This window comes from Lytechinus variegatus, chromosome 18 (genome assembly GCF_018143015.1).
Source record: "Lytechinus variegatus isolate NC3 chromosome 18, Lvar_3.0, whole genome shotgun sequence".
In the NCBI taxonomy this organism is placed as follows: Eukaryota; Metazoa; Echinodermata; class Echinoidea; order Temnopleuroida; family Toxopneustidae; genus Lytechinus; species Lytechinus variegatus.
The window spans coordinates 16,483,596-16,506,882 of NC_054757.1; the positions used below are offsets into that span (position 1 = coordinate 16,483,596).

Below are 23,287 nucleotides of genomic sequence, written 5' to 3' on the forward strand. Positions count from 1 at the left end.
GATAATTTTGATTTCTCACTCTGACGAATGCAATTAAACTGTTTTTATTATGTTACAGATAACTTCGAGAACAACCAGCAACCATGCAGAAGGCCAAGAAATACGACTGGAAGGATTCCAACATGGCCCTGTTTGGGTCAGACACGGAGAAAAAGGTGAAGAAGGACAGTGCCATGACCGAACCGGCGTGGGAGGGAGCCGGCCAAGAAGTAGGCGTCCAAATCTGGCGGATCGTGAAGTTCAAGGTAGCCTAACAACTTTTAAACTCGATCTGGGGCCCGTTAAAAAAAGAGTTGCATTAATTGCCATGCAATGAATCAAGCGCAAGTTTTCTGATACTCACATTCCATTGGTTGAAAGTCAAGTTGCGTTTGATCGCAAATTTCTGAAACGGACCCCTGCAAAAACTTTGAAGAGGTGGTGGTACACCGGATATTGGGGGCTCCATCTTTTTTTGTAACCATGGAGGCCTGCCTCTCATTTTTCTTATTTTTCTCTTGCCCACATCGGGAAAGGTAACTCCTTGCATAATATATACAACTACCACACCAACACGTACAACACACAATCACCACATAAGGAGGGTGCACAGATAAATTGATTTCATCTTGTTCACAAGGATAAAACCAAATCTATTCTCCTGTAACTACTACTACTACTACTACTACTATTACTACTACTACTACTACTACTACTACTACTACTACTTCTTCTACTACTACTTCTAACACTTCTACTTCTACTACTACTTCTAACACTTCTACTTCTACTACTAATTCTACTTATACTACTACTACTGCTACTACTTCTACTACTACTTCTGCTACTACTTCTACTACTACTTCTGCTACTTCTACTACTACTACTACTGCTTTACCACTACATGTTTTCTACTACTACACTACTTCAACTTCTTTTTCAATATACTACTTCTACTTTCACTAATACTACTATTTCTTATACTGTGCTTTCTAGTACTATACTAAACTACTACTTGTATTTCTACTTATGACTATTTCAGCTACAACCATCCCCATTAGCATTTGCTACATTCAGTATTTTGATTTACGATTTCCTCACTTCAACAAAAAATATTGCATGTATAAGAAACACATTTAGTCAAATGTAGATATGGCAATTCAAGGTAATTGTAATACAACTTGTTTGACCCGTGTTCTTATTCGCCTTGTTTCTTTTTATCATTTTGAACAGGTCACACACTGGGACAAGGACCAATATGGTGAATTCTTCAACGGAGATTCTTACATCATCCTCAACACATATGTAAGTTTATCAATCAGGCTTGAGGGGGTGTCTAACTATTAAAGGACAAGTCCACCCCAACAAAAACTTGATTTGAATGAAAAGAGAAAAATTCAACAAGAATAACACTGAAAATTTCATCAAAATCCATCGGATGTAAAATAAGAAAGTTATGGCATTTTAAAGTTTTGCTTCATTTCACAAAACAGTTTATGCACATCTTGGTCGGTATGCAAATGAGGAACTGATGACATCACACACTATTTCATTTGTATTTTATTATATGACAGATATTTATTTTCTCGTCATTGTCATGTGAAATGAAGTTTCATTCCTCCCTGAACACGTGGAATTCCATTATTTTAACACTTTGTGCTTCAGGCAAGGAGGTCCTAATCATCAAATTTGTAAAAATTGAAATATTGTATAATTCAAACAATAAAAAACAAATGAAATAGTGAGTGAAGACATCATCGACTCTCTCATTTGGATGTTACTGGCTCGTTCATTTAACTATTTCGTTAGAAATTTCATAACTTTCTTATTTTACATATGATTTTGATAAAATCTTCAGCATTGTGCTTGCCTGATTTTTCTTTATTGATTCAAATCAACATTTTTCTGAGGTGGACTTGACCTTTAAGGGTTAAGTGTGACTTAGTCACGCTTAAATGTTCTTAGCAGTTGTGCAAGTTCTCTGAGCATGATTTAATTGACCAATAGGGTGGTGCTTTTTATACCGCATGCAAATTTGAATTTAACTGCAACTCTAATGGGGCACTGCAAGAAACTTGCGATCATCATAAGTCTTGAGTCAATTGCAAATTAGTGATTGATTGCTAATCTGCTCCTTGAAACAAGAAGTTTAGTCTGATTTGCTAGTACTAATGTTGATCTATCAGTTGTAAAATTGCAACAGAATATTTTCAATTGATAGCAAATATTTTCTTGCAACACCCCCTTAGTCTCACTTTGTGACCCCCCCCTGATTCAGTTACTGAGTTGTTGTGTTATTGTTTTTTGTATACATAGTCCTACCCTCTATGCACCCTGGCTCATTTATGCTAAATGCCCACCAGGTGTGGAACCAGAGGGAGGCCCCACCCAAACCGATATCTTTTCTACTTTTCGGCTTGTCATTGGAGGCGAAAATGCACGGTGGGAGATACTGCGATTGCTTCTCATTTTTTTTCTCAAAAGGGTGCTCCCCTCCATCCTTTTTGTAAAATTGTGGATCCACCCCTGGTTCCAACTATTCAACTGGGTTTTATTGGATTGACCATTTGATGTTCTTATATAGCTAGGCTGACAGGTTTAAATTTGTGACCAGCCACCCCAAAACCAATAATTTGTGCTTGGAAAAGTTCTTTGTAAATAGCCAAAATAATGTTGTGGTCTTCGAAAAGTAAAAATTTACAAATTTGCTTATCCAAAAGAGTAATTCTCCTTCTTCATACTATCAAAATATAAAGTTGTATAAGTTTGATAAATGAAAGATACAAGAGTTTCTTTGACACCATTGTTTGTGGACTGCATGGACGTTTCAATCACAGAGACTGCAAAGTATGCACATCTCAGAGCTTGAACCTCAAAATTTAAACCTTGTTTTGTCATTGTAACTTGTTAAGAATAGCCTATTACCAGTTTCCATTGGAAAGACTAGTTCAATAGTGGTCTGGTTTAGGCTATAACTATAAAGCTAATTTCCCCCTTGATTTCTCCTTAACACCCTTTTTGTAGTGAGGACCAATCCTTAAAGTCCCCTTAGTTAACTTGAATATTGAAGTGTCTTAAAGTGATGAATGTATATCTGATCCCCATACACAAATTTGCCATAATGATTGTTTTTCTTCAATGTTTTTTTTTTCAAATTCTTTGTAGAAAGAAAAGGATAGCGATGAACTGAAGTACGACGTCCACTTTTGGATTGGAAAATATTCCTCACAGGTTTGTTGAAATGACAACAAATTATTCCACCCTTTTCTCCCTCTCTCTCTCTTTCTCTTACCGTTTCTCTTTCTTACTCTTTCTCTCTGAAAAAAGATAATCAATTCATTATTGATAGGTTTAGGCATAGTTGGTTTAAAATCTATATTTGTTTTTGCCTTGTTGGTCATCCAAAGGCATATAATTTAGAAGACAGAAGAACTGTCTGTTAAGATTTTCAAAAACACAAGATATTTAATGGACAATATTAATATTAGAAAAGCTCCTCACAAGTAAGTAGGACTATCATTATTCATACTAAACAGAGAAAGAGTGAAAGTATGAAACTTTGCGATACAACCTATTATTCAATTTCCAAAATACACTGCTGTCTTAATGCTGAAAGTATTTATAATTCGAAAGTCAGAATAAATTTAGGCTCATGAAATTATTATATATTTTTTTTACTTTTAGTATCCTGAAACCCATCATTGCTTTGTTTCTTATGAGAGGAAACTTGTTTTGTTGGAAAATTTCAAATTTGAATGAAAACTTCTTGAGTTTCGGTATTTTTGGCAGAATTCTGGAAAAGTGAGTCAATGTAAAACTATATTGTATAGATTTTACATTTCGTAAACCTACCATCTCTTTTGAAATGTAAAATACTATTAACAGCGTGATGTCTCAACCTCTACCTTCTTGTTTTTAAATGTAGGATGAGTATGGTACAGCTGCCTACAAGACCGTAGAATTGGACACCCTTCTGGATGATAAACCGGTTCAGCATCGAGAAGTCCAAGGCCACGAATCGAAACTTTTCAAGTCTTATTTCCCCACACTCACGTAAGATTTTGTTCATGCGTCTCCGGGGCAACCCCATGTGATGATTCACAACTTGATTTAGCATTTCACCAAATTGTTGGGTCACATTACTCAACAGTTTGTAGACTCGGGAGATGTTCTTTTACGCATGTACGCAAAACGTATTAACGCAATGTAACGCCATAGGGGGCGGAGGAGGGGCATTTGCCTCAACTGCTTTATTTGGATGGAAAATGGAGTCAGAAGGAAAAAAGCAAGGAATATCGAAACAGTGTTTTGTTGTGCATCAATGTAAAAAAGCAAAAGAAAGAAAATGTAGTTCATGAATATCCACATTTATATATATATATATATATATATATATATATATATATATATATATATATATATATAGGGGAAGGCGGGGTAAGTTGTGACACTTTTTGCATTTTGCATGTTAGAAGCGATATGACTAATAATATTGTAGAAATAAGTACCTTGCCTTTAAATTTGATTCTTGGGAAATATTTTTCACCTATATATAACTTTCTACCCCCACACTGAAATTCATTGTGACCTTTGAAAAAAACGATGTCAAATGGCTCAACTTGCCCCATATGTGGGGTAAGTTGTGCCACCTTCTGGGGTAAGTTGAGCCACAAAAACTATGTACAAAATGTATGCAGGAAGAAGCAGTATGTCAATTTTTTATTTCAAGTCTTTTCACTAGCTAATTCTCTAAAAGGACTAACATTCTCTAAAAGTGAAAGAACTGTCATGTGAATTTACACCTTTCTGCCTGCATATCAATGACTTCAATTTTTTTTTAATTTTTTCATTCTTATTACCATAAGAATTACCATGGCTCAACTTGCCCCATGCTGGCTGGCTCAAAGTACCCCAGTCCGAACTTAATGCGATATTTTCACATCCACACATTTCTTATGAATCCATCCTTTAAAAGACTATGACAAGAATGAAGATCCATACCTGGACTAACAATATTGTTCTTATTTCTTTATTATATTTAAAGACGTGTGTGGGTAAAAAGCACTCCTCTATTTTACACCCTTTTTTACTTTTTTGGCTGAAATTTGTATTTTTCCGTCTAAAAAAGTACTTTTTGTTTCAAAGTCGAAAACAATATGGTTGGGTAAATGGTTATGTAATGGGTCATCAATACATGACACCACCACAATGTCTGACTCATTCATTATTGGCCTGGGGGTGGTGGCTCAACTTGCCCCTATGCTCAACTTACCCCGCCTTCCCCTATATATATATATATATATATACATGTATATGAAATATTCCTATTTGTTTTACAGGCATGTAACATATAATAACAATAATTTAAATTGACGAGTCATAAGAAAAAGCATCTTTTTTTCATCCTTTCCCGTTTCTATCATCATGTTATGTTTATTCCCTCTAAATCAAGAGTGAAGGCCTGTAATGCAAGTAAATTTATCATGTTATAGGGTCGTACTCTCAGGTGGATTCAGGATTTCAACATAGAGGGGTGCAGATGACAATTGTAGATATAGCCATTATTGATATGTATGGTCTCTGGGTGATTTTTGTCTCACCTGCGAAGCAAAGTGAGACTATAGGCGCCGCTTTTGCGACGGCGGCGGCGTCAACATCAAATCTTAACCTGTGGTTAAGTTTTTGAAATGACGTCATAACTTAGAAAGTATATGGACCTAGTTAATAAAACTTGGCCATAATGATAATCAAGTATTACTGAACATCCTATTAGAGTTTCATGTCACATGACCAAGGTCAAAGGTCATTTAGGGTCAATGAACTTAGACCATGTTGGAGGAATCAACATCGAAATCTTAACCTGAGGTTAAGTTTTTGAAATGTCATCATAACTTAGAAAATATATGGACCTAGTTCATGAAACTTGGACATAAGGTTAATCAAGTATCACTGAACATCCTGCATGAGTTTCACGTCACATGACCAAGGTCAAAGGTCATTTAGGGTCAATGAACTTTGGCCGAATTGGGGATATCTGTTGAATTCCCATCATAACTTTGAATGTTTGAGGATCTGATTCATGAAACTTGGACATAATAGTAATCAAGCATCACTGAAAATTTTGTGCAAGTTTCAGGTCTCATGATTGAGGTCAAAGGTCATTTAGGGTCAATGAACTTTGGCCGAATCGGGGTATCTGTTGAATTACCATCATAACTTTGAAAGTTTATTGGTCTAGTTCATTAAACTTGGACATTAGAGTAAGTATCACTGAACATCCTGTGCGCGTTTCAGGTCACATGACCAAGGTCAAAGGTCAATGAACTTTGGCCGAATTGGGTGTATCTGTTGAATTACCATCATAACTTTGAAAGTTTATGGATCTGATTCATGAAACTTGTACATAAGAGTAATCAAGTATCACTGAACACCTTGTGCGAGTTAGAATAGTATTCAAAGTCAGCACTGCTGCTATATTGAACCGCGTGATGCAGGTGAGACGGCCAGAGGCATTCCACTTGTTTGAATGTAGAGGGGATGCGCATCCTATGTGCCCCATCTGGATCAACATATGTGACCTGTCACCCCTAAACCGACAATAAGTCACCTAAAATCATTTCTTTGAAAGATTTTTGTTGAGCTTGATAAAGCACAGCTAAGCTTTAAATTAGTATATAACTTTGTCGAAATTGATCAATAACCAACCACTCAAGTACTTTGATTTAATGAAGAAGAAAGGCAGTAAGAATGAAGAGAGAGCAAGCTTGTTTGGGGTTCACTCAAGCATGAGATGTGCACACTGCAATCTCTCTGGAACCTCCAAGTTGTCCAGGGAAAATGATGGTTGAAAAAATACTCCTGCATCATTTTTTTGGTCTCACCTGCGAAGCAGAGTGAGACTATAGGCGCCGCTTTTCCGACGGCGGCGGCGGCGGCGTCAACATCAAATCTTAACCTGAGGTTAAGTTTTTGAAATGACGTCATAACTTAGAAAGTATATGGACCTAGTTAAGAAAACTTGGCCATAAGGTTAATCAAGTATTACTGAATATCCTATTAGAGTTTCATGTCACATGACCAAGGTCAAAGGTCATTTAGGGTCAATGAACTTAGACCATGTTGGAGGGATCAACATCGAAATCTTAACCTGAGGTTAAGTTTTTGAAATGTCATCATAACTTAGAAAATATATGGACCTAGTTCATGAAACTTGGACATAAGGTTAATCAAGTATCACTGAACATCTTGCACAAGTTTCACGTCACATGACCAAGGTCAAAGGTCATTTAGGGTCAATGAACTTTGGCCGAATTGGGGGTATCTGTTGAATTACCATCATAACTTTGAAAGTTTATTGGTCTAGTTCATTAAACTTGGACATTATAGTAATCAAGCATCACTGAACATTTTGTGCAAGTTTCAGGTCTCATGATTAAGGTCAAAGGTCATTTAGGGTCAATGAACTTTGGCCGAATTGGGGGTATCTGTTGAATTACCATCATAACTTTGAAAGTTTATTGGTCTAGTTCATTAAACTTGGACATTATAGTAATCAAGTATCTCTGAACATCCTGTGCGCGTTTCAGGTCACATGACCAAGGTCAAAGGTCAATGAACTTTGGCCGAACTGGGTGTATCTGTTGAATTACCATCATAACTTTGAAAGTTTATGGATCTGATTCATGAAACTTGTACATAAGAGTAATCAAGTATCACTGAACATCCTGTGCGAGTTTCAGGTCAAATGATCAAGGTCACAGGTCATGTAAGGTCAATGAACTTTGGCCATGTTGGGTTTTTTTGTTGAATAACCATCATAGCTCTGTAAGTTTATTGGTCTAGTTCATAAAAAGTGGACATAAGAGTAACCATGTATCACTGAACATCTTGTGCGAGTTAGAGTAGTATTCAAAGTCAGCACTGCTGCTATATTGAACCGCGTGATGCAGGTGAGACGGCCAGGGGCATTCCACTTTTTTAATTTAACTTTTCAACTTTAGACTTGTACAATATGAAGGAGTGTTATTCTTTTAGCTAATTTTCACATTTCTTGTCTCACCTGCGAAGCAGAGTGAGACTATAGGCGCCGCTTTTGCGACGGCGCGCCGTCGCAAAAGCGGCGTCAACATCAAATCTTAACCTGAGGTTAAGTTTTTGAAATGTCATCATAACTTAGAAAATATATGGACCTAGTTCATTAAACTTGGACATAAGGTCAAATATGTATCATTGAACATCCTGCATGAGTTTCATGTCACATGACCAAGGTCAAAGGTCATTTAGGGTCAATGAACTTTGGCCGATTTGTGGGTATCTGTTGAATTACAATCAAAACTTTAAAAGTTTTTGGATCTGATTCATGAAACTTGGACATAATAGTAATCAAGTATCACTGAACATCCTGTGCAAGTTTCAGGTCACATGATCAAGGTCAAAGGTCATTTAGGGTCAATGAACTTTGGCCGAATTGGGGGTATTTGTTGAATTACCATCATAACTTTGAAAGTATGTTGGTCTAGTTCATAAATCTTGGACATAAGAGTAATCAAGTATCACTGAACATCCTGTGCACATTTTAGGTCACATGACCAAGGTCAAAGGTCAATGAACTTTGGCTAAATGGGTTATCTGTTGAATTACCATCATAACTTTGCAAGTTTATTGATCTCACTTTTGAAACTTGGACATAAGTGTAATCAAGTATCACTGAATATCCTGTGCAAGTTTCAGGTCACATGATCAAGGTCAAAGGTCATGTGAAGTCAATGAATTTTGGCCACATTGGGGTATTTGTTGAATTACCATCCTATCTCTGTAAGTGTATTGGTCTAGTTCATAAAACGTAAAAATGAGAGTAACTAAGTATCACTGAACATCTTGTGCGAGTTATAGTAGTTTTCAAAGTCAGCAATGCTGCTATGTTGAATCGCGTGATGCAGGTGAGACGGCCAGAGGCATTCCACTTGTTAGTCTTAGAAGACCAAATCATTAATTTTAGCTATTCACTGAGGACCTTTCCTTGGTACTTTTGGTTGGTTTTGAGGTATCTGCATGGTCACATATACCTTCTTATACCGACTTCATTACCGTGTTTATTTCTTGATTGTATTCAGGCTTTTGAAGGGTGGTGCTGACACCGGCTTTAGACGTGTGCTACCAGAGTCATATGAACCACGTCTTTTCCATGTCAAAAAGGGGAGCGACAAGAAACTCACATGTACTCAGGTAAAGTCTCTCAAATGTCAGATCGTGACATCTGAGTACAGACAAAAGCTTTAAATATTGATATAATTCAAATCATTTCAAATCAAGTTAAAATATTTATATGATCCGATTGTTCCTTGAATATATACAATTAGAAAATTAGTTAATTTTGATTTGTGTTATAGGTACATAACTTGCAAACCTTTCACGTTGTATGACACCTATGTTGACAAATGTAGTGAAATGTTTAGATACACACTTAAAAGCATAAGTTTAATTTATTGATTAAATTGTTATATTTACCAACATATTTCATTCCAGCAAATTTTAAGCTATATGGCAATGATGATGATGATAGTAATGATGAGGATATTGATGAGGATGATGATGATGGTGATGAGGATGATGATGAGGATGATGATGGTTATTTTGAGTGATTTTAATGAATGACAGTTTCTTTTTCTGTATTTCAGATATCTCTGAAGAGGGGAAATATAGACTCTGGTGATGTCTTTATTTTGGATCTTGGAAATACAATGTACCAGTTTAATGGCGCTTCATGCAGTCATGACGAGAAGTTTAAGGTAAGGTTTTTTTTAAACATCATAGTCTACTGACTGTGTTGATAAAATATTATAGCCATTTTTAATTGGATTTGTTACGTACAGTTTGTAACTTAAGCATTGGCTAGATAAATGTCTGTAGTGAGCAGCAATATTTCTGAACTGGATGTTTGAAGGATTCAGAAATGTTTGAACTTCTGAGTCTTGAATGAGGGATGTTGTTGATTGGTTTAAAATGACACTCTCATTCAACGAAAGGAGAATATATGAACCAATCAAAATATTTTATCATCTCACTTTAATATTTTTTTATTTTCAATAGATAAGGCCCTATATTTTAAGGGATTTTGAGAAAGCCGTTAAATGAATAGAAAAAAATCACAAGCGCAACCGATACTCTAATACAAGTGCTTTTTCACTAGCTCTTTACTCCCCTTGGTAGTGACGTCAAAGATCATTCGGTTTTGAGTGAATTCAGAGTGAACATATAATTACAAAAACCAACGGTTCAATCAAATTTGACTTGGTAAAGTGTGAAAATCCTCAAAAATAAAGTGAAAGCCACTCTCTTAATCTAGGGTATTTTATTCACTCGTTCAAATGAGGGAATTATTTTCAAAAAGGTTTCTACTTAAAGATAAATGCCTGTTTGTGTAATAATATGAAATTGACTTCAGACAGAACCGAATTGTTATGTATGAATAAAAAAATATATATATGTGCCAGGTCATTCTGGAAGAAAACATGTAACTGCTGAAAAATGAGCAAAATAGCCATGACATATCCCAGCCAGATTTCAGGGTTTTTTAAAAGCAATCATATATTGAGGCCCCATGTGTGCGTATCTGTGTTGGCAATCATTAGTGTGATCAATTTTCAGCTGAGATTTCATGATTTCACAAAGTTAGTATTATGTCTATACCTGTTCTAGGCCTACGGTGATAAGGAGAAAATTTCCCAATTTGAAATTTTTTTTAATGAAGTAATTGTTTGCTGTAACTTAATATCTTTTTACTTCAATGCTCTTTGTTGTAACAATGTTCTAGGCTGCTCAAGAATGTCAGAAGATCAAGAGCAATAGAGGAAAATGCAAAGTTGAATCGCTTGACGAAGATTCTATCTCTGATGATCATCCTTTCTACAAGCCTCTGAAGGAGGGCAAGAGCAAAGAGAAGACACCTGATGTAAAGGGTGAAAGGAAAATGTTTAGGTAGGGTAGCGGGTGGGTGTTTCATAGAGCTGTTCGTAAGTTAAGAGTGGCTTAAAGAACGACAGGTGATCCTTTCATGTGGTAAATGGTAGTCACTGGCGATGGTTTGGCACATAAGAAAGGTTCACCAGTCATTCTTAAAGTTGCTCTTAACTTACAAACAGCTTTATGAAACGGCCCCCGGGTATCTCAAGCCAATTCAGTTCAATTTCATATTTTTTCAATGTTAAACGCCCTAAACAAAAAAATATCCCTATTATAATCCTTCCACCATTCAAATAATAATGATAATGATAACATTTATAAGGCGCTCACTACTGGTGTTTCTAAGCACACTGTGTTCTGTTTATGGTTTGTACTTGGGATTAAAAGAAAAAAAATGTGGCAGGGGAAAATGACACAGCTAATGCAACTATACTAATAATCAATCAAAACTGGTGTGCACTTCCAATTGACCGACCCACAACTGTGAATCATCTATTAAACAGGTAGGTTTTGAAGCCATTCACAGACTTGGCATTATATGAATGTAAGAAGGTAGCTTATTCCAAAGGGAAGGGGCAATTGAAGAAAAAGCGTGGTTACGATACTTTGTAGGAGTTCGAGGTCCAGGAGTTAACTACATTGTAGACGATGAACAGAGGGCCTTGAGGAGGTACTAGAGCATAAAGAAAGGAGAAATAGTTTCAAAAGTTTAGTCATATAGTTTCTCATTTATGCAAAGTTCACTGTTTGCCCCCTCCTAGAATCAGCATTAGCTGGGAATTCATATGCAAACATTCTTGTTAATCAGTTATATCAAATAAAAAATGTTGGGAGTGGGTTGGCTCCAATGAATTATTTTTGCATGTGTTTTGCGATTAGACACGTGCCACCTATATAGTTCAATCAGCCACCATATTAGTAGACTCTTGTCGAGGCCCTGTCGGCTGCTTTCCGAGCGAACATGACGAAGCAAGGGAGACAGGCCTATTTCGCTTCGCAAATTAGGAAACCCCTCGCTTCGCTCGGGAAGCAGCCGCCAGGGCCTCGACAGCAAGAGGCTACCATATTAGCAGTGTAGACATACTTTTATATTCCAGGGCCCTGTCTCACAAAGAGGTTCAATGGATCCGATCAACATCAACTATATGGAAATCCATCACTAATCATATTTTAACCTACAGGAAATCTCCCCAAGTCCTTTGTAAACAAGGGGGAGCACGCTAACAACAATGAATATCTCGAAAATATTTTGAACAAACCTGCAATTTAGATGTTGGCAGGGCTGGCATTCTATAGTTGTGGTTGATCGGATTGATTGCAACTCTTTGTAAGACAGGGCCCTGATCATTTATTACACGTGTAACACCTTTAGTCTAGAGATACCTTTAAACATCACCCAATTTTGTCTCTTTTTTCAGGGTCAGTGATGCAGATGGCAGTTTAGATATGGACGAAATAGCCGAAGGTTCAGGCATCAGCAAGGATCTACTGACTTCAGATGTAAGTTATCCACAAACATATCCTATGATATGTTCGAGAGGAAGAGTTTAATATGCAAATGAGTAACCTTATGTCTAATGTGCTATTTATTTATTTGTGCATCGATTATTTTCATATTTGGTACATATCATCATTTGGAAATACCACATGTGACCCCCTGAGAATGATGGGGTCAAAAGGTCAATTAATATGAAGTCATGTTCATCCATTTTTTCTGAAGTTTCTGTTCAACTTGCTTTCATTTCTTTATTTCTGCATCAATTTTTATTGCACTTGGTCCAAAGGATCCATGGGTTATACCATGGTGTATTGTTGAGGATTAGGGGTCAAAAGGTCAATTTTTTGTTCAAATTACTCTTATTTCTTTATTTTTCACACTTGTACAAATGGTCCTTTGATAATACCACATGTGTGTTGTTGAGGATGATGGGGTCAAATGTCATCTTGGTCAAAAAGGTCAAGTTTTTGTTCAAACTGCTCATTTTATATGTGTATTAACTGTGTTTATAATGCTTGGTACAAAAGAGCATTGGGTAATATGAGAAGATAAGGTCAAAGGTCATCTAGTGGTCAAAAGATCATATTTCATTGATCACGAAATGAGGGAAGGCTTGTGGTTCATGAACCATGCACCCCCTGTAAAAAAAATCGTTCCCAGGGCCCTGATGGTGACAGGACATTATGCTCCTGTCTTAATATCTCACAGGGCAAAGGGTTAGAGTTTGGACTGTAATAGTTTTTGGTTCATAATAATGTAAAGATAAGGATTTGGATTTATTAATTTCTGGAGGTTAGGTTTAAGGTTTCGCTTTATATCGTGCAGATTTTTCATCAGAGCAATTGTCGCAGGAGCAATTGTCGCCAGAGCAATTGTCATGAAACCCTGCAGATCCCAGTTCACATTTGTCTTCTCTTTTTTTCCTAGGATGTTTATGTTATCAACACTGGGGACCATTGCTACTGTTGGGTTGGTAAAGGAGCATCCATTGATGAAAGGAAGAATGGTCTTTCCTACGCCAGTGTAAGTTACTTATAATCATTATTTGTATTTATTATTGTGATTGCTATTATTAGTATTGTCATTTTATTATTATTATTAATATTATTACTATTATCATTATTATTATTATTATCATTATTATTATACCTACTTGTCTGAATCACATAGTATTAAAGCAATGCTAATTCTAATGTTCAGGGAGGAATTAATCATTTCACTTGACAATGAGGAGAAAATTAGAATATTTCATATTATTTCATGAGAATAAAATACAAAAGAAACAGTGAGTGGATGGTGTCATTGGTCTCATTTGCATACTGACCAGGATGTACAGATTACTGTTTTGTGAGATTAAGCAAAACTTTAAAATGTCCTAACTTTCTTATTTCACATTCAATTTTGATGAAAATTTCACTGTTATGCTTGTTGGACTTTTCTCTTGTTATTCAAATCAACTCCTTGTTGGGGTGAACTTGTCCTTTAAAAATTTTCCATCCTGTACATCTTCCCATTGACCAGCGGGTAAGGAAAGTGACAGAGAGTGGTGTGTTTTGTATAAAAATGTGCATTTTAGTATATTCGCAGAGTGACTTTGAACATGTAGCTGCTATCACCGAGAATTCTTGAATAAATCGAAAGATGTAATCAATAATCCACTCAGTCCAGGGAGTGTTTTAGAAAGAGTAAACTGTGACTTGGAGTCGCAATTAAATTCCCATTAGGGTGCGGTATAAAAGGCATGACCGCATTGATCAAATCATGCCAAGAGGACAGGCACTCCTGTGTATTTGCGTGTTACAAACCATGTGCACGTCGGCGTTTAAGCATGACTTCAAGTCATACTAAACTATTCTGTGTAATACCCCCCTGGTTTATTGATTGTATCATCGTGTCATCATCATAATTTTCTTTTCAGAACTATCTGAATAAAACTGAGACCCCCTGGTTGCCAATAACTGTTGTCGCCCAAGGCTCCGAAAGTGCAGAATTCAATGCAGCTTTTTAGAGCAGACCAAACTTTAACTTCAGAACCTGAGGAAAGCAGTCTCAATCATCTATCGTTGATTTTCTTGTATTCTGCTATATAACCAAATGTATGCTTAAAATAATTTACAATTTATGATCTTACCTAGAGCCACATTACATGTTACTTTTTGAGGCTTAGCTCAAATTTTAGGCCCCATTATATTTCACCCTGTTTGTAAAATGATTTTCTGATTTTCTTGTTCCATTCTTACCTTGCAAATAATCTTTCAGTTCGAACAATTAGTTCGAAATTACATTGCAAAGATTTTATTCAATGGTCAGGTTTTTTTTTCATTTTCAAATTGGTACCTTACGTTGTTACATGCACAGTGATTATAAAAATGATGAATGTGGTAAAAAACATCTACAACAGCAACAAACTCTGTTGAATAGATTTCATGCTTGTACCCTGGTTAGGATATAGGGTTGGGATACTGGTTTGAGACCATGTGATTTCTTATCCATTTTCTCCTCCATTTCATCATGTCTCTTCCTCTTTCTTTTCACATTATTTTCCTTCTTAAATCTTCCTTTTCCTCCTTTTCCTCTTCCCTTTGTTCCTTTTCATACCCTTCCTCTTCCTCCTGTGCCTTTTTAGTCCTTTCCTATTCTTATACACTGTAAAATTAGAGTGTTAAAACAAGCATCAATTGGTGTCCTTAGAGGACTACACCCTGAGGTGTTAAAATTACACCTTAGAGATTTAACACAACACCAACGAGTTCTAAAGTAACAACCAAAGGTATTTTTGCTGAACTAAAACTGAACATAGGCATGGTCCTCTTTGTACACTTTTAACACCAGTTTTTGCTTTTTTTATTCCGTTGAACTGAACAGAATTTATGTTCTACTAAATATGTCAAAATACATTGATACAAGGTAAATTAAATCAGAATTAGGAATTATAATGGTACCATTTTATGCTCTTACTATTCTGCAGTCAAATTCAAACTGGAAGCTTGGTGTGTTGGAACTATTCTCTTCATACAATTTTTTTTGTAAATATATTTTCATGACATGTATTATAGACTCCATATAATAGATCAAAAATTTAGTCCATGGAAGTTCCTTCATGTGAGTCCTCCTCAAAGATGTGTAAGAAAACAGACCCAATTTAAAATGTTATTATTTATACAGATTTATCCTTTAAATTGTGGTAATTTATTATTTATCATAGTATTCTTTCATTCTTTAGGTGACTTGATTAGATTTGGATTGTATAAAAGGATTGCCTTCGAACTTATCTAACAAGACATGTATCTCTTTGTAATTTGAAGAACTCACCTTTGCATAATGTAGAAGGCTTATAGAGTCTTAAGGTGATGAATTTTTCTTGGAAATAGATGATCTTATTGTAAATTTCACAATGTATATTCAGATGAATATACATGTCTATGAGAGTAATCAGTTGTACATTGAACAATTCTCTCTAATTTAAAAAAAACATGTTTTTTATTGCTTACAAGCCAATTACAGATTTTTTGTTTTCTTGATGCCTAGATGCCGAACATGTCAGATAATTGGGGATTCATGAACAAGTTAAACATACAGGATATTTTAGAGTTCATATATTACATTGTACTGGGCTAAATTAACCAAATGAAATTGTTTGTATTTTTAAATCTACTTTCACAGTGTTGATACCAGTGTATTTCCTACTTTGTGAGTGTGAAGCGATTGGCATTTTGTTATAGAAAACTGGTGTATGTGGACCACACAAGTGAATTTACATTGGCAGTGTTAGTTCCACACCCATGGGTGTTACCACACCATTAGTTGTTACTTTAACACATTTGGTGTTATACATGAAATCTATCTAGGGTGTAATGTTAACACTTCCCAATGTGTCCTCTTGGGACACCATTTGGTGTCAGGCTTAACACCTCAGAAAACTACATGGACCACACGAGTGAATTTACAATGGCAGTGTTAATTCCACACCCATGGACACCACTGGGGTTACTTTAACACACTTGGTGTTATGTGAAATCTCTAGGGTATAATGTTAACACCTCCCAATGTGGTCCTCTAGGGACACCATGTGGTGTCAGGCTTAACACCCCAGTTGCTGTGACAATTGTATTCTTTTTATCACTTCAAAGAAAATTCATAAAGAATACTGCATATCATGTGGTATCCCATTGCTATAAAGGGCTACTTGCCCATTGCTTGAGTCAATCATATAGGCCTATAGAATTTTCAACCCTTATTATAGGGATATAAATTTTATAACTTGTGTAACATAGACAGTATACTCATATTGATTTGACAGTAAACAATGAAAAGTATTCATTGAAGAAAGCAATAATACATCAAATGTATTGCCTTATAATTAAATGTGATTTTTTTTGTTATTTAGAATAAAATGTATTTTACTATGGAAATTACTAACACATTTAAGGATTAAAACAATGAAAATGTGACGGGATATTAATGTATAGGCCTTTGTTTTGTGCTATCATTTTCTTATGTGTCATGTGTGCATGGTGTATGGTCTTAATTTCATCTAGTCTATTCAGTATTGCAGTCTGATGATGTAGACTAGTAAATTTGAAATAGTATCAATTGAAATTTGTAAAATAAGTAGATATATCGGGAAGGAAAGGAGAGGGGCGCCAGTGCGGCCATCATGAGGAATGCAAAGAGAAGAAAAGAGATGGAGATAATTGCTGGAAGTATAAGAGAGAGAGGGGGATCGAGGGTGGGGAGGGAGAGAGATAGCATACTAGCGAGAGAGAGATGCAAGAAGTGTTTTCAAAGTTTCAAATGTCAAGTCTGCTTTAAATGCTTGTGTGAAGTGGCGTACAGATGGAGGGGCCGGGGATGAGTAGACCCCTGAAAGTTCCATGACCAATGAGAAAAAAGGGAAAAGGGATTACAAATGGTTTTTAGCACCATGTCATACTTTATCATAAGAAAAATAGATTTTCATTTGAAGTTTGGGGGCTTTTTTAGCTCTAGCTTCACTCCATCTGGACATTTAGGCCTACGTAATTCTCCCCAAGCCCCCGGGGGCCACTTCCATTCACGAGTGGATACCATGCGCGACCATGGGGTCTCGAAAAGCACCCTAAACACGTACTTTCCATATTCTGAAAATGCACCCCTTAACAAGTACTGGCGTGTGAAACCCTACCCTTAACAAGTATTGGAAACAAAGCGATACTCTTGGCAAATATTACCTGAAATGAACCCCTAAACAAGTACAAGAATGTTTTATTGTTACGGGCCCTTCGGTCGTCGGCTTTACCTTATTTGGTTTCGTACGACCCCACGTCCTTCTATATACACCTCGCGCAAATCGGACTCTAAACACGAAGTGTTGGGGCAAAAAGGACATCCTTTATAAAACATTTTAATTTTGTTTTATCATCGACCCTAAACACGTAATCTAGCGAAATAGATACCCTTTTTTCATTATTTGTGTGTTTTTGACACCCTTATCACGTTACGTACGTAACGTGCCCTATCGTGAAAAAGACATCCTTCTTACGTGTTTTTTTTTGGTCGCGCATGGTATCCACTCGTCAATGTAAGTGCCCCCCCCCCCCGGGCCCCAAGCGCACCATGTGTCCCTTGAAATGTTTGGCTCATGCATTACGCTACAGGACTGTGTGGGGCATGAAGTGGGGGAGAATGCTACAGAAGGTTCATCAAAATGGGGGCGGGGTGTCTGTATGGGGGCAATTTGATCAGGATTTGGATTTTTTAAGACATCACTCACTTGGATCACTCTGCATCCGGTTAGCCGTCTCCGTCGTGTTATACAGGGCCAAGCTTTTCCAAAATGGGAAAGGCAGAGGCGGCGAAACGTCAGGCTCATAAAATGAAAGTGGATGGGCACCTATTGTTTGACAGACAAAAGGTACGTTTCCACTTTCTTTGTCCGAGTCTGATGTTCCGTCGCCTCTGGGGGAAGGCATCTTGTTCTGGAGAATTTGACAAGCATTAAAAAGGTCTTTACTCCCGAATAATGGTAATTTTTGTTATGTCACGAAAAATTGGACAAGCAAACTAAAGGTCTCCACTCTCGACTAGCTGATGGTGACTTCAGTTTTATAGTCACAACTTTTCAACAACAAAAAATGATTCACTTGCCTATACACTACATTTTCCCCCATAATGATATTCCCACCTGAAAACCGCCTATTGTGCCATCACATCGGGTTATCGCACGTCGGGTTTGATCTAAAATGTGTCGATTTTAAGAACTGTTTTGTGGGAATTCTTGAATAGGATACACTAATCAAAATAGTACAAACCTGTAGAGAAAGTTGAAATTTTTTGACGTTCAGCAAATTTCATTGCTGCTAGGAAAAGGATTCGTTTCTCACTAAAACAAAGTGTAAGAAAATCTCGAATCGCGAGCAAAAAAAATTGTGTATGTTAATTTCGAAATGGAATACTTCAAACCCGATGTTAAATGTTATCCCCTCGAGCAGATTTGTTATATAATGACCTGATAGTTTATTTATTTTCAAAGTATTCCCTCCCCTTATTTCATTCACTACTTATTCTTCCCTGTATCTTTCTTCTTCGTGTTTTTTCCTCTCCTTCCTTTTGCTTTTCTTATCATTTCTCTTCCTTTTTTGAGCTGCCATTGGGGGAGGGGCGCTTCGCCCCCTATCCGCCTATGAAAAGCGATTAGCATTTCATGTACTTTAGCATACTGGTCAATGGACCCTACATATGCAGTCGTTCACCTACTTAAAGTTAATACTTAAATGAGAGAGGGGGTGAACATATAGTGTAGATGCTTTCATCATGGTAATGTAGCAACAACAACAATAATGATAATAGTAATAATAACAATCTTGTATAGCGCATTACTCATAAAAATATGTCTCTGTATTTACTCCGGGGGGGGGGGGGGCAGTTACATTGACGAGCCTGGATATGTGCGACCAAAAAAGCACGTAAAAGGGATGTCTCTATCAAGGGCACGTTACGTATTTAACGTAATAACGGTGTCAAAAACGCTAAAATACTGAAGAAAGGGTGTCTATATACACAAGGAAAGCTATCTGTATAGGGTTATTGCAAGGGTGATTAAAATGTTTTATACATGTTAACGGTAGGGTTTCACACGCCAATACTTGTTAAGGGGTGCATTTTCAGAATATGGAAAGTACGTGTTTAGGGTGTTTTTCGAGACCCCATGGTCGCGCATGGTATCCACTCGTCAGTGAAAGTGCCCCCGGCCGGCCCCGGGTCTATAATTCACATGCTTAAATTAGTGGTTGTTCCCATATTGAAATTTTTCAATTCTTTAAGTGTTTGTTTGAAAGTAAAAACGATGAGTTTGTAATCAATTTACCTATCAGGAGATGAGGGTCCCCTAAAAAGATCTTTCGTGCCCTCCCCCCGGCCGGCCACGCCCCTCTGTTCCGTACTACACATCTAGCCTTGTTTCTTCGTACTCGAGGGAGATTCTCGCCCATTGCATGTAAAATGCGATAGTGCACAAAGAGCGGAGAACACGAGAGGTGGTGTTTGGTCTGTTTGGTAGAGAAGACGCTGTGCCTGTGGTACGGTACCAGTACCGCTGTGTTACCTATCCCAGAAGAGAAAGCCCTTCGTAGATCAATATCGCGACAATTACAACATTATTTTGAGGAAGACCGATCCGAAGAAAGTCAAAGGAGTGGATGCAATTTTGTCCTTAAATTCGTAAGTATTGGCTGGGAATGTGTTACTGCTGTAGCCAGGTTGATTTTCATGGATGTTCCATTTTCAATTGTAAAACGACTTGACTGAGTTTGAAATTCTATTCCAAAAATGCAAAAAGAATCATGAAATGATGAAGTGAACAACGTTGTCCCAGATATTGGAAATTGTGTGTTTTTATAACTTGTTGAGTAGACAGGATCAGGAGTCAGGAAGAACCACTCTAGGCACCGTGCCTATTAATTCCTGTGTAGAAAAAGTGAGTGCACGCGAATTAGAAGTTGGACTTAAATTACTGGATCTAACATGGAACTCCATTATTACAGAGATGCCAAGTTCAAAGACCAGCTATACGTGAGATTTTCTGTGAATCTGAGTGAGATCACAGACATTGTGTACAATGAATGTGTATGGGGATAGGCACTCTAGGCGACACCGCAATACTTACCCGTGTTAAGAAACTGGGACTCCACTCACGCGCATTTGGGCCGCCCTAGCTTAGAACTAAGCTTTCTTTCCGTAAAAAAAAATTATTCTTATGATTAAATAAATATTAATTAATACATGAATACTGTTAAATCGGTACTCACCGGTTCTCTTCTTGAATTTTCTGCCAATTTCCCACGCTGCTGGCTGCAATTCCGCGGTAAATTTTGTCGCCATAGAGAGCTGTTCATGCAACGTTATTTATAAATGGAGCGCCCTTTACGAGAGTTGTTAATGCCGCGGAGAAATCGTTAGGCATTTTGGCCTGTGTTCAAGGCGTAGCTGTTCTATTTTTTTTATAAAATTATGTGTGAGATCGAAATCTCAGCGAGTAAACACTCTTCCAATATGGAAGAGTGTATACTCGCTGTGATATGATCCCGATAGGGAGGCGCAACACCCCCACCCACATGGGCGCAAACCCCAGGGCCGGGGGACATGTCCCCTCACCCAAAATAGTAGGGGGCACATTATGAAATGTCCCCCTACTATTTTTGGTCATGTCGTTCAAATTCGAAATGTATTTTGGAAGAGACGATCTTACTTTTGGCATGCCCCCTTTTTTTTGCTTGTTTGCTTGTCAAATTTCTTTTGGTCAAGATGACCTTCTTTAGAGGGTGATAAACCTTCTTTTTTTGTTTGTTTTTTGCTTGTCAAATTTTCCAGCCCCTGGTCCCCCTACCTTTGGGGAGAGATTTCCGCCCTTGCAAGTAGACATACTCTTGATATTGTTTGCGAATCTGCACGGGCGTCGATCGAGGGCTGGGGATGAGGAAAAGCGGTGAGACGAGAAAAAAAATAGAACTTAGAAGGGAAAAGGCGACAGAAAAAAAGTGAACGAAAGAAAAATTAATGGAAAATAAAAGGGAAGAGTAAATAGGGAGAAATGTGATGGGTAAAATAAATTATGGGAAAAGAGGACAGAAAAAAAGTGAACGAAAGAAAAATTAATGGAAAATAAAAGGGAGGAGAAAATAGGAGAAATGTGATGGGTTAACAAAATTATGGGGAAAGATTCTGGACGCACTATTCATGTTTTATCATGAAAAGGATAAGTTATTTATCCGCGAGCAGACACTTTTTGATATTGTGATCTGAAACTGGATAATGATTTAAATAGAGAACAATCTGCGTATCTGAATTAACGTGTGTTTTAGATTTCGACCTAGAATTTGGGTATTCTAAGTAACTTTCTTATCATGAAAATCAATAAAGAGAGCGCAAAGCGCGAGCTAAAAATATATGATATAACAAAGGGTGAATTTAAGCTCTGTAATGCAAACACTCTGTGGGAAAATTGTGAATTGTGATGGATCACAGTTAAAAAAGAGCTGATGTATTTTATTTTTATTACTTTGAGTTTTTACATAGGACCGGAACATGCTATGAGGGCATTATGTCATCATATGAAATTGATGACCATCTTCCTATTTCTCTCGCATGGGAGCGCGAAATGTGTTAATTTTATGGCCTGAAAACTGGACATTTAAAGCACTTTGTAATTATGCATAAGAGGCATTATATATCTATCAATGCGAGCAGAAATCGCGAGTCGAATTTTTTGATAAACTGTCATCAAATTAGTTTGATTTAGAATTAATATTGGGATATACATAACCGACTAATCCAAATGCTATAGCGTGCGGCGCTAGCTGATACGTTTTAACAATCTGACCTGAATAGGGAACTTTTTGAGAACTTTATGGAATACAGGAAAATAATACGTACCTGAAAATTCAAATTTTGCGAGCGCGCAGCGCAAGCAGAAAATGATAATGTTCAGATGATAACACAGACATTTTTACAGAGCACTTTTTAAAAATCAATTTGTAAATGAAACAAAATAATGAAAGTTCAATTTCCCAGCTGAAATATGTTTTGTATAATGACTTCAAAGTTTGATTTTTCAAGCTCCATATTGAGCAAGATATGCAAATACCCTAAAAGACAATAAGGCGCGAAGCGCGAGCGAAAATTTTTTATCCTAACAAATAGATTTAAAAAAAAATTATTTTCAGAGTCTTCCCCTAATGTTATTTCATTTAATCATGTTCCTCCTCTTATGTTTGCCTTTCTTCTTTTTTCCTCTCTTTTCCCTTCCTTTTCTTTTTTCCTTTCTTTTTTTTCTTTTTTTGCTCCGCCAATAGGGGGCCCGGGCCCCGCGCCCCCCTGGATCCGCCTATGTTAGCGGTTGTAGGTATAAATCGCGCTCTAACGCTCTAAAACTGTGTTCTTTATCAAAAAGCTGTCTTTCATATTCATTTTGTTCGCAAAAGAATATAAAGTTAATTTCAATCATTGTATATAGTTATCCTGTTTATGATAAAAATACTTAGAAATTGGGTTAGGTTAGGGTTATCAAATTATCAGGGCAGAAAATATATATTTTTTTTCTCATTTTGCGCGTCGAGCTGGCACTATTTGATCTGTGTTATTATGTTTTTGATGACACTTCATTGTATTCACAACAATAATTATTAAACATTGCGCACGCGCCGTGCGCCGCATGAATTATGTAGATCAGGTGAATAACTTACCGCTACACACGAGCAGTTGCTCTATATATTCTATGTAATATAATATATAGAGCAACTGCCCATTTTTAATGGTCCATAATATACCCACTTTCTTCTTTTTTGGAACGAGTATGAATTTATCTACTGATAT

General features: G+C 36.8%; 2 protein-coding genes across 3 annotated transcripts in view; both read left to right on the forward strand.

Moving 5' to 3' along the window:
* LOC121431605 (gelsolin-like protein 1) overlaps positions 1-16,905 on the forward strand; it is a 29,823-nt gene extending 12,918 nt beyond the window's left edge. The window contains exons 2-11 of the mRNA XM_041629168.1: positions 59-245; positions 1,213-1,284; positions 3,145-3,210; positions 3,905-4,032; positions 9,093-9,204; positions 9,657-9,767; positions 10,793-10,956; positions 12,360-12,441; positions 13,367-13,462; positions 14,358-16,905. Coding sequence (XP_041485102.1) covers positions 84-245; positions 1,213-1,284; positions 3,145-3,210; positions 3,905-4,032; positions 9,093-9,204; positions 9,657-9,767; positions 10,793-10,956; positions 12,360-12,441; positions 13,367-13,462; positions 14,358-14,447 — 1,083 coding nt within the window. The 5' untranslated portion in view covers positions 59-83 and the 3' untranslated portion in view covers positions 14,448-16,905. The remainder of the gene's footprint in view (positions 1-58; positions 246-1,212; positions 1,285-3,144; positions 3,211-3,904; positions 4,033-9,092; positions 9,205-9,656; positions 9,768-10,792; positions 10,957-12,359; positions 12,442-13,366; positions 13,463-14,357) is intronic.
* Positions 16,906-19,895: 2,990 nt separating this feature from the next.
* LOC121431770 (calcium uptake protein 1, mitochondrial-like) overlaps positions 19,896-23,287 on the forward strand; it is a 28,320-nt gene continuing 24,928 nt past the window's right edge. Inside the window, exon 1 of one of the 2 annotated variants that reach the window (XM_041629469.1) lies at positions 19,896-20,137. The gene's annotated coding sequence lies outside the window, so the exon portion shown is untranslated. The remainder of the gene's footprint in view (positions 20,138-23,287) is intronic. The other variant, XM_041629468.1, reaches the window with a different exon arrangement.